This window comes from Haemorhous mexicanus, chromosome 3, assembly GCF_027477595.1.
Source record: "Haemorhous mexicanus isolate bHaeMex1 chromosome 3, bHaeMex1.pri, whole genome shotgun sequence".
Classification (NCBI taxonomy): domain Eukaryota; kingdom Metazoa; phylum Chordata; class Aves; order Passeriformes; family Fringillidae; genus Haemorhous; species Haemorhous mexicanus.
This window is the reverse complement of record NC_082343.1, coordinates 1515119-1531228: the sequence shown is the minus strand read 5'-3', so window position 1 is coordinate 1531228 and position 16110 is coordinate 1515119. Positions and strand designations below refer to the sequence as shown.

Here is a 16110-nt window from a genome sequence, read left to right as displayed (position 1 = left end):
TATTTTAGTTTTCCTCCCCCTCTGTTGTGTTCTGTCCATAACCTTTTTGTTCAGAGCTGTGTGTCTTGGTCAGTCTGTTCAGGAGAGTTAGGAGGTCAGCTCTTTGGGTGAGCAAATTGAATTAATGGGCTTCAGGATGCTCAAAAATGACTGCAGGTGTGTCCTAGGGGTCATAAACCACAGCCATTCCCTGGCCAGTACAACAGTGTTTGTAAATCACCAGACAGTGCTGGTTGAAGCAAATACCTATTTCAGAGCCTTGAACTGGAATGTATATTGCAGAAGGTTTTTTCAGGAGTCCTTTTGATTGTTTCCTGCCTTTGCAGAGTGGTACAGAAGGAAGAGACCTGTCCCAGGTGACAGAGGGCTCTGCTTTGCTCTGGGGTGGGTGGAAGGACTTGCAGAGCTGCCCCCAAAAGTTGATTTCCGTGCCTCCACAGCCAGAAGTGAGCGTGGCATTTGATGTCAGGGCTGGACAGGAGTGCTAGTTACCTGGCAGAAGATGGAAAGTGTGATGCACCTGGCTTTTCTTGCTGCTGCTGCTGCCTCATGGAGGAGTTCCCAGGGCACATCTAGCACCAGGACATGTGCAGAGCTCTTCTCAGAGCCTCCTGTTCATCAGCACGTTAATTGTGCTGTGCCCATGCCAGAGTTCAGGAAAAACAACCAAACAAAAACCCCAGCCCAGCCCAGCAGCTTTCTGGAGCACATTCCCAGAGCAGGACTCACTCACCCTGTTGGGATGGAGTTTCCTTTAGGCCACCTGATGGATGCTGAAGGTTCTTTCCCTCGTCCTCTGCTTTGGGTCTGGTTTTATTTTACCTGTTGCACATGCACAGAGGTGTTGCTCTGAGAGCTGTGTGCCAGCAAACACACTTGGGTTTGCAGTGAGGAAGCAGCAGAGTGAGTTCATCCTAGACAGAATTGCTTTGTGTCTCTTTCCCATCACTTCCTTCCCTTCCCCCCTGGAGTTCCTCCCATCTCATCCCAAGGCAGAAGGACAATGAGTCCTGATCTTTGCTCAGTTCATATTTTCATGCACAGGCAGCATGTGACACAGGAAATCAGCTCCAAAAGGAGACTTATGTCTCCAGAAAAGGGATTTTTTTTCCCCTCCTTTTAAATGGTGGAGGTCTAAGAATCTTTTTTTAGGTTCTTGTGGATACAGACAGATTCCTTCAGGGTCTGATAGATCTTAAACCCAAATTTGCATGTTGCTTCAAACAGTGTCCAACTCTCAGGTGTAAGGGATGTTAAAAACTAGCAGGAAATGGGGGGAAAATAAGATTCTGCAAATTCTGCATGTCTGTTCTCTTAGGGAAGGGCAGTGTTTTAATGAAGGGTCAGTGACAGAGCTTTGGGCCCACCTGGGACATTCCTGGTTTATTTGGTTTATTTGGTTTATTTGTAATTGTGTCACTTCCATCAGTTTTCTTTGTGCTTCTGCTCCACCCTGATATGTTGGATTTAAACTTGAACCTGTCACAGCCCATTTTTTTTTTTCCTCAAAGCCACATGGAGTGACCTCACACATTTCTGCTTTTCTGCTAAAGCTGTAAAATACCTGCAGCACCTCAAGAGAGAGAGGGATCCTCTCTGAGGAGGAGCTGTGTGCTTAGCCTGGCTTTCTGGGGAGCTGAGGCTTAGGCAATTTTTCTGTCCCTTTGTCTTTTTCCATTCTGTGCCCCTTCCATAACTCCTAAAAGGAGTTTGAAAAGTGGGTGGAGGTCTTGAGACAGCAGTGTCTTTATGGATGCCATGGAAAAGAGAGGAGAAATCCTGTTGGGAGCAGGGTCAGTTGTTGTTAGGGCAGCCAGATGTGAGAGAGGGGATGAGCTCCCAGCTGTGGACAAGGCCTGGGGAGAGCTTGTGGCTCGGAGTCAGGCTTTGCTGTCCCTCAGAAAACAGGGGTTTTAGGGGACAAGGCTGCCTTGCTCAGTGTGCTGGGACATGGGCCTGGTTTTAAGTGACCTGAGCTGAGGATGTTGCCAGACTAGACAGGTTTTCAACCAGTTTGAAAGTCAGGTGGAATACAGATAAATCCCCATTGCCAAAACTGTCATGGTTTGATTGAACGAGAGATAAATCTTAATGGAATGTTACAGACAAAAGTCTGGGGGCAAGGAATGCTGTTCCATGTTTTCTAGGCCAGTTCAGCCTTTGTACAGGTGAGTTCTGGAGGTGTTCAGTGTTGCTGTCTGAAGGGGGTCAGGTCAAGGGGCCAGTGGACACCTGGCTGTGATGGTTTGACATCCAGGGTGTTCTGCCTGTTGAACTTCAGCCACTTCAGCTCTGCTGGGTTAACTCTGGGTGCTGACAAGCCTGCAGTTATTGGGTGCTGTCTCCACAGGAATGGGAAGAGGTGGTGTCAGAAAAACAGAGATGAGGCAGGTGATACTGAATGCTTTCAGTGCCATCTTGCTAGTGATACCTTCAGGGTGATTTCTGGGTGTTGCAATTCATTAGCACGGATGGCAGAGCAGCTTGTGCATAATTATGTGTTCTGTGTGCTGACATGGATTTCTTGTTTGTCCTTTCTCTGCCAGGACTCCACTGTTGTGACTCCAATTATCCTCAGAACAGACCCACAGGGATTTTTCTTCTACTGGACAGATCAAAATAAGGTAAGAGAAAAGCTTCCAGCTCTGGAGTGGTTCTTCCTTTTCTCTGTGCTGTGGTGAGCAGTCCTGGCACAGCAGACAGACATTTATCAGCACATTTTCTGGAGAGCAAAGACAGCAGGCTCGTCCCTGAGCACACATCTTGGAGAGCTGGATGGAAGATTTGGCAATTCCAGCCATGCTACTGCTGGGATGCCCAGTGAGGTGTGCAATTGTCCTGGCAAGGACAGGAAGGATCCCCTTGGGATGCTGTTGTGGTTTGTAGTTGGTTTGTGGCTTCTCTTGCCTCCTGCACGTGGAGGGTTTTGTCTGTGATGTGTGGCAGAGTTCCCAGAGGCCACAGCTCCCTTTGGATCCTTCCTCCTGAGCAGCCACGTGCTCCCTGCCATGCCTGGTGGGCCACGTCACCCAGTCCCTCCTGATCCTCCCTGGCCACTCCGGAACATTCCGGAGTGCTGAGCTCACCCCGAGCCCTTGGGAAGGCTCAGAGCCTGCTTCAGCCCTGCCCTGCCCCAGTTCCACATCCCTGCCAGCCCTCAGAGCCACTCCCAGGGGAGCACAGGGCAAGGGGGCACCTGGGGCTGCTTGTTTGGTACCCAGGTTTGTCTGTAAATGTACAGAAAGTGAGTGAGAGCCCCCTGAGCACCTGGGGCTGCTTGTTTGGTACCCAGGTCTATCTGTAAATGTACAGAAAGTGAGTGAGAGCTCCTTGAGCATCTGGGGCTGCTTGTTTGGTACCCAGGTTTGTCTGTAAATGTACAGAAAGTGAGTGAGGGCACCCTGAGCACCTGGGGCTGCTTGTTTGGTACCCAGGTGTGTCTATAAATGTACAGACAGTGAGTGAGAGCACCTTGAGCACCTGGGGCTGCTTGTTTGGTACCCAGGTTTGTCTATAAATGTACAGAAAGTGAGTGAGAGCTCCATGAGCACCTGGGGCTGCTTGTTTGGTACCCAGGTTTATCTGTAAATGTACAGAAAGTGAGTGAGAGCTCCTTGAGCACCTGGGGCTGCTTGTTTGGTACCCAGGTCTGTCTATAAATGTACAGAAAGTGAGTGAGGGCCCCCTGAGCTCCTGGGGCTGCTTGTTTGGTACCCAGGTCTATCTATAAATGTACAGAAAGTGAGTGAGAGCTCCTTGAGCTCCTGGGGCTGCTTGTTTGGTACCCAGGTTTGTCTGTAAATGTCCAGAAAGTGAGTGAGAGCACCCTGAGCACCTGGGGCTGCTTGTTTGGTACCCAGGTTTGTCTGTAAATGTACAGAAAGTGAGTGAGGGCACCCTTGGCTCCTGGGGCTGCTTGTTTGGTACCCAGGTTTGTCTATAAATGTACAGAAAGTGAGTGAGAGCCCCCTGAGCACCTGGGGCTGCTTGTTTGGTACCCAGGTCTATCTATAAATGTCCAGACAGTGAGTGAGAGCTCCTTGAGCTCCTGGGGCTGCTTGTTTGGTACCCAGGTTTGTCTATAAATGTACAGAAAGTGAGTGAGAGCCCCCTGAGCACCTGGTGCTGCTTGTTTGGTACCCAGGTCTGTCTATAAATGTACAGAAAGTGAGTGAGGGCACCCTGAGCACCTGGGGCTGCTTGTTTGGTACCCAGGTCTACCTATAAATGTCCAGACAGTGAGTGTTGCAGTTGGTGTTGCAGAAAGCTGTATCCAAGCTGGGGATGGAGTGAGTTTCTCCTCGTTCCAGAGGTGAATTTCCAAGGAAGTGCTTGTGCTGGCTGCCTGCTGGAGTTGGTGTTGAACCTGCTGGTGCTTGAGCTTTGGCCTTGGGTGAGGATGTGCCAGAGAGCCCCGAGGTGTGCCTGCAGTGCTGTGGCTGCACAGACCTGGTGTGCCAGTTGTGGAGCTGCTTGTTGGAGTCCTTGTTGATTCTGTTTAGGTGCCAGGGCAGAAATAGCTGGAGGGGACAGCAGCCATGCAAGGTGCTGGGAGGCTGTTGTGTTTGTTAGATTGTGTTTATTTATCTTCCTGTGTTTGCTTTTGAGGGGGGATGGAGCAGGGCTTGCGGTCAGTCTGCTTGGGAACGTGTTTTCTCTTTTTCTGGTGACAATCCTGTCTCTGCCCCTGCTCCTGTGAGGTTTTGGTGGGCAGTGGTGAGTTCATGTGCTGGCAGGGCAGAGCTGGTGTGAATTGCTGCCTGCAGCAGGCAGTGAGTGCCCTCAGGAGCTGTGCCTGATGTACAGAATATAAATCTAAACCCTGTGCCAGCCTTTGGGCCTGTTCCTTCCCTTGCATAAACTAATTGTATAAGCTAGAAAAGAACGATGGCCTTTGGAAGAATAAGTGGAAGCCCAGAGTTGGTTGCAGAGTTTATTTCACTTTTAATGTGTTTGGCACTAAGGCCTCCTTCAGTTTCCTACTGTTGTCTGTAAAAACAATGTCTCGGAGCAATTCTGTGCAGAATGGCTATTTATAGAATTGTTGTTCTCATATTCATGAAAAAATGTATTTCTAATGCTCAGGGCATTTTTTTAAAGGTTAGGTATTTATACAAGAGGTTGAAGTGTCAGTTGGGTTTTTAAACTTGCAAATCAAGACTCTGTAAAGAACAAGAGGGATTTTTTTTTTTCTGGTTAATAATTCATGACAACTAGGTGAAGCTTGTTTCCAAACACCATTCTAGCAGGGCCTATTTAAAGAAAGTAAATCTATATCTGCTGGGGTGCTGATAGTGCAAGGACTGGAAAGGAAATGCCATTTTCTGCTCTTACAGAGAGTTTGGGTTCACGTTGATTGCGAGATTGCCAACACATGAAAAAAGGAGATTGTATAGGAGATCCTCTTTAATTTCCTTCTCTTTGTGTCAAGTCATCCTGGAAATCACTGCTGCACAAGGGTGGGCTGCCTCCAGCAGGGACCTGCCCCCTCTGCTTGCTGCTGCCTTACCATGTTTCAGCTCACCCTGCTGCCATCAGTGAGGGCAGTGCTCCACCAAGGCACCCACAGCATTTCCCCATTTTCTGGTAACAGCAAGAACACTTGATAGCTTTTGTCTTGAACAGATGGCAGGACAGCTTTCTGATGTTAATTGTGATTTTCAGCATGAAGTTCTTTTATTGCTGAAGATTCTGGAATATTTTCTTCTTCATCTGTATGCAGACTGCTGGTTGATTCCATATTATTACTTGAGTGATTCTCAACATGGACTTGAAAAGAAAAGTTAATTAATGTGACAAGCTTATGTCTGTTACTTATTGTTTAGGTAACATTTCTTAACCACAGCAAATCCAGACAATATTCATCCTGGTGTTGTTTTTTTACCACCTGACTAAAACATCATTCTATTTCTTGATTTTTTTTTTTATTTTAACACAGAATGCCATTTCTTCCATTTGTTCTTATTCTGGTCATGAGTATGGAAGCAAGATAAAATTTACCCAGGTGGAGAGAGTCTGCTGGAGTAAAAAGGAGTGATAATCAAAAGCATTTTTGAGGAGATGAGCAGAGGCTGGAAGCAGCATTTGGTGTGTTTAGCCCAGCTAGCACAGCAAAGCCAGGCTAAGACTGATTTCTGTCTCATGTCTGTAAATTCCCTGGCAGCCCCATTGCCCTCTTCCAAATGGAAGGTGATGGGGCATTTTCCCAGCTGCTGGGGATTTTACCTCTCATGTAAGAGAGTGCTTTTGTGTCTCTTTTGAAGCAGAGCTGTCAAACACTTGGGTGGGTATTTGTATTTTAACCTGTGGGTCAAGAATTACATTTACCTTACATCTGTACATGCCTTACAGCACACTTGACACACATTCAGTAAAGACTGGAGCTAATATATCAATATTTAAAACACACCTAGTAATTTCATGAGGATGGAATATTTACTAGTACCAGCTTTAAAAATACCCGCTCCAAATCTCAGCTGTTGGGCTTAATTTATTCAAGAGCAAGGTTGCTCAGTTGGGCATCTCAGCCCTGAAAACATCCAAGAAGTGCATCATTAGCCATGTATTCACACTTCTCTCCTGGCATGTAAGCAGGAAAAAACCTAAATATCTTAAACCCTTAGAAACCCCAAAAAAATGCATCATTAGCCATGTATTCACACTTCTCTCCTGGCATGTAAGCAGGAAAAAACCTAAATAACTTAAACCCTTAGAAACCCCCCAAAAAATGCATCATTAGCCATGTATTCACACTTCTCTCCTGGCATGTAAGCAGGAAAAACCTAAATAACTTAAACCCTTAGAAACCCCAAAAAAATGCATCATTAATCATGTATCACACTTCTCTCCTGGCATGTAAGCAGGAAAAAACCTAAATAACTTAAACCCTTAGAAACCCCAAAAAAATGCATCATTAATCATGTATCACACTTCTCTCCTGGCATGTAAGCAGGAAAAAACCTAAATAACTTAAACCCTTAAAAAACCCAAGGAAACCCCAAACCTTAAACCCTTAAGAAGCCAGGTCCATGTCCTGGCATTCTACCAGGGATGAGCAAGACTTGTGGAGGGCTTTGTTTGTTTTTTTGGGTTTTTTGGGGGATTTTTTTGTTTGTTTTTTTTTGTGGTTTTTGTTTTTTTTAATTCTGTATGAGCTGCCTTGTGCCCTCAGTGCTCTTCTACTTCTGAAGCTTCTTCATGGACTTCTATAAAAATAAAAACCAAACTCTAATTAGCACCTGTACTTTCTCCAGAGTCAGATGGGCACAAGGGGAAATAATGGCACAGCTGGGGAAGTTTTTTATCCATGGGACACTTTTGACATCAGATGACAATGCTCCCCCACTGAAGGCAAAGTGGAATTGATGAGTGAATGGTTTTGCTCTAAGCTTGCCCCATTCCTGCCCGTGTGAGCTGAGTGCCAAGCTGGAAGTGGGTTGCCCCTGATTTTTGAGAGCAGAAAATTGATTTTTGCTTGTTGTATTTCAGCTGGGGATTTAAGGATAAGCTGGAGATGGCTCTGTGGAGGTCCTGCTCATCTTTTCACTGGGAATCTGGGTGAGGAACCCTTGGGACAAGGAGCTGTGGTGATGTGAGGTTTTGCTTCTTCCTGACCCTGGAGATTGGGAGTGAACCTGAGGCAGACAGTGCAGTGATGGTGGTGGCACAGCAAATAATCTGGGTTTGCACTCGTGGTGATGGATGAGTTTGAGGTGTGGCATCAGGAGGCACCGTGGTGGTCTTGGGAACTTGAGAAGAAGCTCATGTTGTTTTTCCCAACAACTTAAAATCAGCCTGTGAGCTGATTGGAATGAAGGAAGACTGGGGAAGTGGCAGGGAATTGCCACAGACAGCCAGAATGGGAGGAAATATTTCATGGAGGTCAGCTTCCCATCAGGCTGCTGACTTAAAGGAAATCTCTCAGCTTTCAAAACATGGAAATTGTTCAAGGCCCATTAGGGAAATGTACAACATCAAACACAGATCTCTGAGCGTTTCCCACTGCTCAAGATCTCCCTGCTTGTGGGGGAGGCAGGAACAGGAATGGAGGTGTTGGGTTTAGTCCACAGCACAGCTCCACTTGCTGAGTGAGGAAGCCAGAGACCCTCAGAGATTGAGGATGGGGGATCTGGAGTCAGCCCAGCTGATGTGCTGCTGAGCTCTCAGAACAACCCTAACCTTTTACTTCGTGTGAGAATGTTTTCTTTGCCCTCTGTTGAATGTGGGCTGTGACTTTGCTGTAAAGATGAGATTGTAGGGTGTCTTTTGTTTAGAAGGACTGAGGCTTTGGAAGCTTTGGCTGTAGATGTCAAATGTTACAAGAAAATTGGAAATTGGAGTTTTTATGCATGGGATTTTCATGCCCTGTTTGGCTGTTAGAATGTTCAATTTCAATAGCTCAGTAAGGAAAGCTTGTGTCCAGCATTCCCTTCCTGGGCTGCTGGGTGTTCCCCAGCTGAGCAGGGCTTGCAGAGCAGAGCCCCAATCCAGCCTGCCCTCTCTTCTTTGGCTCTTTAATTAAAGCAAGTCTCTGGTGTGGGTGCCTGCAGCTTGGACATGGATTTGGCTGAATGTGCAGCTTCAGCTTTGCTGACTGAGCCATTATTAGCACAGGTCAAAAATTGGCTGCTAGCACATCAGCCTTCCTGATCTTTGGGAGGGTGGCTGATCTCCTGGGGGGCTGTTGGATTGACTTCTCCCTAATTCTTCACATCCTGGCTCTGTCCTCTCCCTCTTATGCTTTCAGGGATTTTTTTTGTTTTTTGGTGTGGGTTTTTCTTTTTTTCAGCTGTGTTCCAAAAATAACCATCTTTAAATCAGATATATTTTGTCTCCATACATGTGATCTTCCTGTGTGAACACACACACTCCCCTGCTCATCAGTGCTATGGGATAAATGTGTTAGAAATTTGGGCCTTTTTTTTTTTAATTCAGGAGTTGGAAAGATTCTCTTAAAATACAAGTGAGTGGCAATAAATGTCAGTTTGGCACTGATCCTTGCCTTATTTACCTTAAGGCTTGTTACCACTCAAAATGTGGACTTGACTCTGCTTCCTTCTCCTGCCTGCTCCTCCAGATCTGTCATTCTGCCCACCCTGCAGTGCCCCTCTGTGCCCCTGCCTGTTTGGTGTGGGGTGGTGTGTGAGGACAGAGGCACTCTGCAGCTCCCTGTCCTAGGGAACTGCTCAGTCCTGCCTTGTCTCTGCAGACAGCTTGTATTAACCCAGCCCTGGGAAAACTCTTGGGATGCCACAGATTAAAGAGTTTTAGTTCACTGAGTGTGTCATTTTGAGTAATTCCAGCTGCACAGATGCTGTCTGCAGTGCCAGTCTCCTGCAGCTGCTCCCCTGGGTTAGAAGGGATGTGAGCCCAGGGGCAGGCTCCTGGTCTGCTGTGCTGCTGGCTCTCTGAGCAGGCTCTGCAGGGTGTCCCATGCCCAGAAGGAGGTGACTCTGCCTTCCCCTGGCTGTGGCTTGTGTCCTGTCTTGCCTTTCCACACAGGCAGGAGGTGAGGGCTCTCCTTCTTGCTCCTTCCAGCTGATCTCTGCAGCCAGGCACGTTTAGCAGTGGGACTTCCCAGTGCCCATCCTTCACTGGGGAGCACAAATCCCAGCAGCAGGGGCAGGTTCTCCTCTCTGAGACCCACTCTGTGGTGTTGCAGCTCTGATGCTGAGCTGTTCCTCGTGCTCTCAGTGTGGGCAAGGAGCAGGGAGAGGATGGAGCTTGGCCTTCCTTCATGTCCCAGGAACATTCCCAGTGCCTGGATTTTATTGTGGAGGCTGGGCCATGCCTTTGTACCAGGTGTGCTGGGCTGTGCCACCCCTGGGCTGGGGCTGTGCCACCCCTGGGTGCCCCTGGGCTGCCCCAGAGCTCCGTGGGCTGGGAGCTCTGTTTGGGCTGCAGGCTGTGTTCATTGGCAGCCAGCTGGCTGCTGAAGCAGGTTCAGCCTGCTTGCTGCAGGATGTTTCTCCCTGCCTGTGGATAATTTGGGCAGGTGCTTCCCTGCCCTGGGAGCTGGTTATCTCTGCCTGATAAAGAGCAGCAAGTGCTCTAATGAGAATCATAATGAAAATATTGATTAGCAGGGGAGAGCTGCTTGGCACTGAGTGGTGCTGGTTGGGGCCTTGTTAAAGCAGGAATGAAATTCTAAAAGAAAGCTCTTTTATTTTAATTCCAGCTGCCCTGTGCTGGCCCAGGACAGTTGGACACCAGGCTTTATTTAATAAAAGGTGTTATGAAGTGGAACACTGATGTTTGGAAGTCAGGAGTACAGCACAAAATTTAGGTGCTTTATCTTGGCACTTTCAACTCTGAGACTGGGACATTTTCAAAATACTCTGTATTTAAGGGAACTTTTAGAACAATACAGCATTGGGTTTACTCTTTAATTCCTCTATAAATAGAGATAAGTGAAATAAAGGAGGGTTTTCTGCTTTGAATCCAGATTTGCTTGCTAAGCAAAATAAGCATAGGGCCATGTTGTCCATGGAGAAAATCCTTCTAAATTGGGGTAACATAACACACTGGAGGACCAGGCTGAATCATTAAATAGATAAATGCTTTCTCTGACACAGCAAAATCCCTGGTTATGGTGGTTGTGGAATTTGGAGATAGGGGAACTTTGCCCTTCAGCTCCTTGCTCAGACCTTCTCCCCTGAAGCTGAGGTTTATTTCAGGTGCAGATCCTGAATTGATCTTTCCTTAAAAAGCAGCATTTCCTTAAAAGCAGTGTGGTTTGCTGCAGTGCTCCAATGGTCCCTAACTCAGGGAGGAGTTGAGTGACTGGTGCTTGGCAGCCCAGGACAGTGCAGGACTCAGAGTGCTGCTGTGAGTGCTGTGTGTCTGTGGAAAAGGTGCTTGGGGCAGCTCAGAGGCAGTGCCCCTGCTGGGGGGCACAGTCCATCAGCCCCCTGGCCGTGGGGCTGCCTGCAAAACCCCCGGGGCAGGGCAGGCTGGGCTCCTGGCATTGATGCTGGCACTGAGTGCCCTGCTGGGAAGGGATCTCAGCCAGATCTGGGGCTCTGCTTCCTTCCCCTGGCAGACCCAGGCCTGCAGGCAATTTTTGCCAGTGGAAATTGCTGGGAGAGGCTGTCAGGGAGCTGCAGGAGGAGCACAGGGTGCCATCTGTGCTGGATGGATGAGGTGAAGGGCTCCTCTCCTCAGCCCTGCGTGCTGTAAATCCCAAAACATGCCCGAGCAGCTTGAAGAGTGGCTCTGCTTTTCTCCTGCCAGAAGGAGATTTTTTCAGTGTGCTGCCTGCAAATCTGTCTTGTCACAGCTCATCCCAGTGTCCTCTGCATGGCACACCAGACTGAGATCCCTCTCTCACAGCACAGTGGGCTTTCAGTCCGTGTTTCTGCTGAAAGGAAGGACCCAGGCAGGGGCTGTGGCTAAGGTGAAGGAAGCTGGAGGCCAACCCAGCTCTTCTGACTGGCAGACTGAAATATTTGCACTTTTTCACCAGATTTAGGCCTTGCAGCCTCTGTGAAAGGGGGAAATGATCTGCCCTTTCGTAGCCACTGTGTGTGTTTGGAATTATCCAAAGGCTTATCTTAGTCCTGCTGCAAAGCTGCCTGTTAAAATAAGATCTCTTAATTCCTTGAAAATGTATTTTTTTCCTCTTGGTTGAGAACTGACAAAAGACATTTCATAATGATGAGTAAAGCAAGTTTTTTTCTCTGCCTCTGCCTCCACTTTTCCCTGGCATTTCAGTCAGTATTTGCAGGGTTTCAGGCTAAAACTGGGGGTCCTTTTTCCTCTCTTTGCTCTTCCTGCCTCAGATAGTGCTTCACAGCTCTGTCTGGAGCAATATCTGAGTTCCTGGGCATGTCCTGTGTGCTTATGCAGGAATTCTTCCAGTGCCAGAGGATGGCTTTTGGCTTTTCTCTCATCCCTGGAGCTGCTGTACAGTGCACACAGACTGTGCCACTCTGCTGTGTTTGTGTTCTGTTCAAACAGCTCTTCCCAAACTGCCTTCTGAGCAGGTTTAAAATGGGACAGAGCCTTGGGAATGGCAGTTGCAGGTGTCACTGGATATGGCATGTCACTTTGTGCCACCTCCTCTGGAGTGCTCAGACAGTGGATGATGTTGTAGCTAAAAATGTGGGCCTGGGAAGAGCAAGGTGAGGCTGCCACCAGTGAGGAACGCAGGAATTCATCCCCAGCCATCACTGCAAATCCTTTGGGTTTGTGCTGGTACGTGGCCACTCAGCAGCTTCCCTGGGCTCCTGCCAGGAGTGTGGCCAGTGCAGCAGTCCTGCTCTGATCAGTTTGCTGAGTGGCTGCAATCACGGGGGCTGTTGGGGTGGCAGGTGCTGCTGCCATCCTGCAGCAGATCCACGTTTGCCCTTACAGGGACTCTGCACTTCCTCTCCAAGTCATGCCCAGCACTGGGAGCTTCTCGTGTGTTGCCACGGTGTTCCATGGCCAGATCCAGGAGGAGCAGGAGTGGTGGCTCCAGGGAGCCAGTCAGGAGAGCCAGTCTGCAGCAGGGCCAGCCCCGAGCCCGAGCAGGGGCTCTGCGTGCCACCACCAGCACCAAGGGCTGCTCTGGAGGGGCTCCCAGCCCCTGCTGCCATCTGAGGACTTCCAGGGCTTGAAATGCAAATCCAAACTTGCTGAAGCTGCCCTGTGTCGTGGGACTGGAGGCACCTTTGGCCCATGCAGCTGCTGCAATGGTGTGACCTCAGACTGTGGCCCCTGAAGGACAGATGGCCAACACCTGGAGCTGGCCTCGGCCCCCCAGCCTCCACAGCTGGCCTGTGCAGAGCCTGATGGTGGCTAATCCCTCACCTCCTGGCTCCTCAGTGGGCTTGGAGGAGGAGTGTGGCATTCAGGGAGCCCCCCATGCAGGGAATGATTGGCATCTGACTCCATGGATTCAGGATGCTGAACAATTGCTTTGTTAAACTATATTCTATTTCATTAATACTGTATTGTAGCTCTACTAAAGATTCTGTACTCTAGAACCCTAAAAGATGCATGCTAAAGACAAACCTGGGCCTGTCTCCAGACAGCCAGGACACAGCTTTGACCCCACAGGCCAATTAATATAAACAAGGATCTCCAAAATCCAATTACCAAATGCCTTCAGGTAAACAATCTTCCTAACACATTCCACATGTGCAAGAAACAGCAAGAGCAGAGAACAGAGATAAGAGTTGTTTTCTTCTTCTCTTTGTGCTTCCAGGGAAGAACCTGGGAGAGAGAATTCTCTCTCTGTTCAGAGAATGTGAATGCCACAGTGGAGGGGAAAGGGAGAGGTGGAAGTGAAGGATCCAGCTGGTGGCACTGACTAGATTTGCTTCTAGGACAAAGCACTTGAGTTTTGTTCCTTCTATAAATTGTGATTGACCAGTGTGAGATCCCTCAGGGTCTGGAGAGACTGGAGCCCCCTCTCCCTGTGCCTGATTCTAAAGAGGGATTTGAAGCACATCCATATCTGAGGCAGGTGAAACTGAGCTGTTTCAGCCATCTATTAATTTTGTATTTAATCTGCCTGGTGATGACACCATCATGAGGATCATCTCTGAATCATGAGGGCGTTACAAGTCAATTCCCCAGACACTAAAAGATGCCAATTATATGGGCATGCCTGGCAGAGTAACATCTATGGGAATAAATCATACATAATCTTCAGGGGCTGTTTCAGAAACTGTAAAATCGACTCCATTAGTGTAATGAATATCCTAGTGGCATTGGATACATTGTGTAATTGGCTTGGCTTTATGTTGGGAATATAGACTGTTGGGTGGTCTGAATGTTTATGTATTGATGTGATTAATTTAGGTGCAAATGATTTGCAGAACTAGCCTGAGAACGGGCTGTTGTGACCTCATGAAATTATATGCCAAAAAAGGAAGAAAACAGCAGTTTCAAGCCCAAGACTCATGCTGCAAAGGCAGCTTTTGTCCACCATCAAAGGCCAACATCCACACTGGATGTAGGACACACGGTTTGCATCGTTTGAGGAAGGAATTGCTGAGTGGAAGCCCCACTGCTTTCATCTGTGTTTGTTATTTCATCTGTGTTTGTGCCCTCAGAGGTGGAGAGCTGTCCTTTGGCTGCTGGCACTGAGTGAGCTGTCCATAAATAGCCCTCTCATTCAGGTGGATTCACCTGGCACGTGGTGCTGTGTGAGTAGCAGGGACAGGGGACCAGGCTGTTGTGGCTCTGTGACCTCTGGGAAATGCCAAAGCCCAGATATTCTCCCTGGATTTCACAGCTGGGCTTTTCAGGTGTTGGTTAATGCTCGGGTCTGTAGGTGTGGCTAAAATGCAGTGGGTGATGGGGAGTCACTCCCTGCTCTGAGCTGGGGAGGGAAGCTGCCTTGCAGTGCCTGGAATGCTCTTGGAATGTCATGTTTGACTGCACCTCCAGTCCTGGGAGTAGGGACAGACACTAGTGTCTGCTGGCTCTCATGTCAGGGGAGTGACATCTGTTCTGCTGTGAATCCAGCTCACTTGAGTGTTGTTACAGACAAATATGATCAAGTTATTTCTATCTACATCTGTACTTTACCCTGCACTGATTAGTTGGGGTGGCAGTGCAGTACTCTAACCTGAATTTCCCTGAAGACACGAGCCATCCTCTGATGGGGGTTAATAAATTCATGTTCTGTTGACTTTAGACATCAGTGCTATCTCTTGAGTCTAAATGTGCCTGATTTTTTTTTTTTTTCCCCAGGGGTTGTCTAAAAGGAGATTGTGGAGTTTTAAATGTGCCACAAACATAGAGCTCTGTGCATGTGCTTCATTTTTTTGGGGGTTTTTTTCTCTTTTTTCCCTCCCCATCCTCTCCTCCCAAGAAGTTAATGTACTTTGAAATGTGTGATCTCCCAGGAGTGGCCTGAGATTATCTTTGGCTGATGTTGTGATGGGAATGGCAGTGTTTGCTTGGAGACTCCATTCTAGTCAGGCAGCTTCTGCTGAACAAACAAACAGCATGAGGAGAAAAAATGCAATTTATTGAAGGTCCTGCAGTTGTGTGACCTGCAGATCTTTGTAGCACTGTGTGTTCTGTCAAACTGCATCCTCTAGGCTTTTCTCCACCTTACCTACAGAGAGCTGGTTGTGGTGTGTTGGAGGTGCCTCAGTGATCCAGGGGGGTGCTGGAGCTGTGGGTGAGCCCAGGGCAGTGCTGGGTGCTGCTCTCACGTGCTGCTGTGCCCTGTGTGTGTTCCAGAGGGAGCTGGGCTGGAGGAGCTCTGCTGCCCACCTGGCAGCCTCCCAGCTGTGAGACTTGTGCTCTCCACTCACTTCAGAGTGCTGCACTGGTGATAAACAGCTTTTGAAATGGAAACCTCAGATCAGGAGGCAAATAACCAATGAATATTGCATTAGAGTGCAAAAAATCCTCCCTCTGCAAGCCACGGGGAGAGAGCTTGGAGCATTTTGTTTGAACTCCAGAATCTTTTCCACTTAGCCCATTTTCTGAGCAGGCAAGCTCAGCTGTGTGGGATTTCAGCTTCAGACTGAGGTGAAGGTGTATGGGTGTGCAGTTACACAGCTGGGCAAGGAAAGGTCTCTCGCTGAAGGAGGAAAACATGTTGGTTCTTCTGGAGCTTTATTTATTTAATTTTAGCCAGAAGCATAAATTTGTGTCTGAAAATTCTAAATCACACAGTGTTGAAGTGAGTCCCTGTTGTGCAGAAAGCAAGCCAGGTGTAGGGCTTGGTCTTTGGGGCTCAATCAGTTTTCAGGGATCAGCTTGCATGTCTTGTCTTAGATTTGTGCCCAGGGATCTTTTTTCTTTCTAGCAAGGGCCTTTCTTAAGAGAAGATAATTCAGGTGATAATTCACATATCCACAGCACCAGCACACACTGGGGTGGGCATTTGTGTCCTCAGGTCCTTAAGCACTGTCCAGCTTTTGTGTGAGTGACAAGAGCCACATCTGGGGACTTGGGCCACGTTTGGGATGCTCATTTGGTGTCCTGGTGTAGTCAGTGGTCCTGCTCCGTGGTGGTTTCTCTGAGGTTTCCATGGATGATCCTGTCCCATGGTTGTTTCTCTGAGGTTTCCATGGATGTTTCTGTCCCATGGTGGTTGTTTCTCTGAGGTTTCCATGGATGTTCCTGTGCCATGGTTGTTTCTCTGAGGTTTCCATGGAT

The 16110-nt window shown here is 48.2% G+C and overlaps 1 protein-coding gene across 3 annotated transcripts in view; it reads left to right on the top strand.

Moving 5' to 3' along the window:
* The window catches only part of PLCB1 (phospholipase C beta 1), a 345096-nt gene that overhangs the window by 7804 nt on the left and 321182 nt on the right, over window positions 1-16110 (top strand). For all 3 annotated transcript variants that reach the window (XM_059840472.1, XM_059840473.1, XM_059840474.1), the window contains exon 2: window positions 2547-2624. In XM_059840472.1, coding sequence (XP_059696455.1) covers window positions 2547-2624 — 78 coding nt within the window. The remainder of the gene's footprint in view (window positions 1-2546; window positions 2625-16110) is intronic.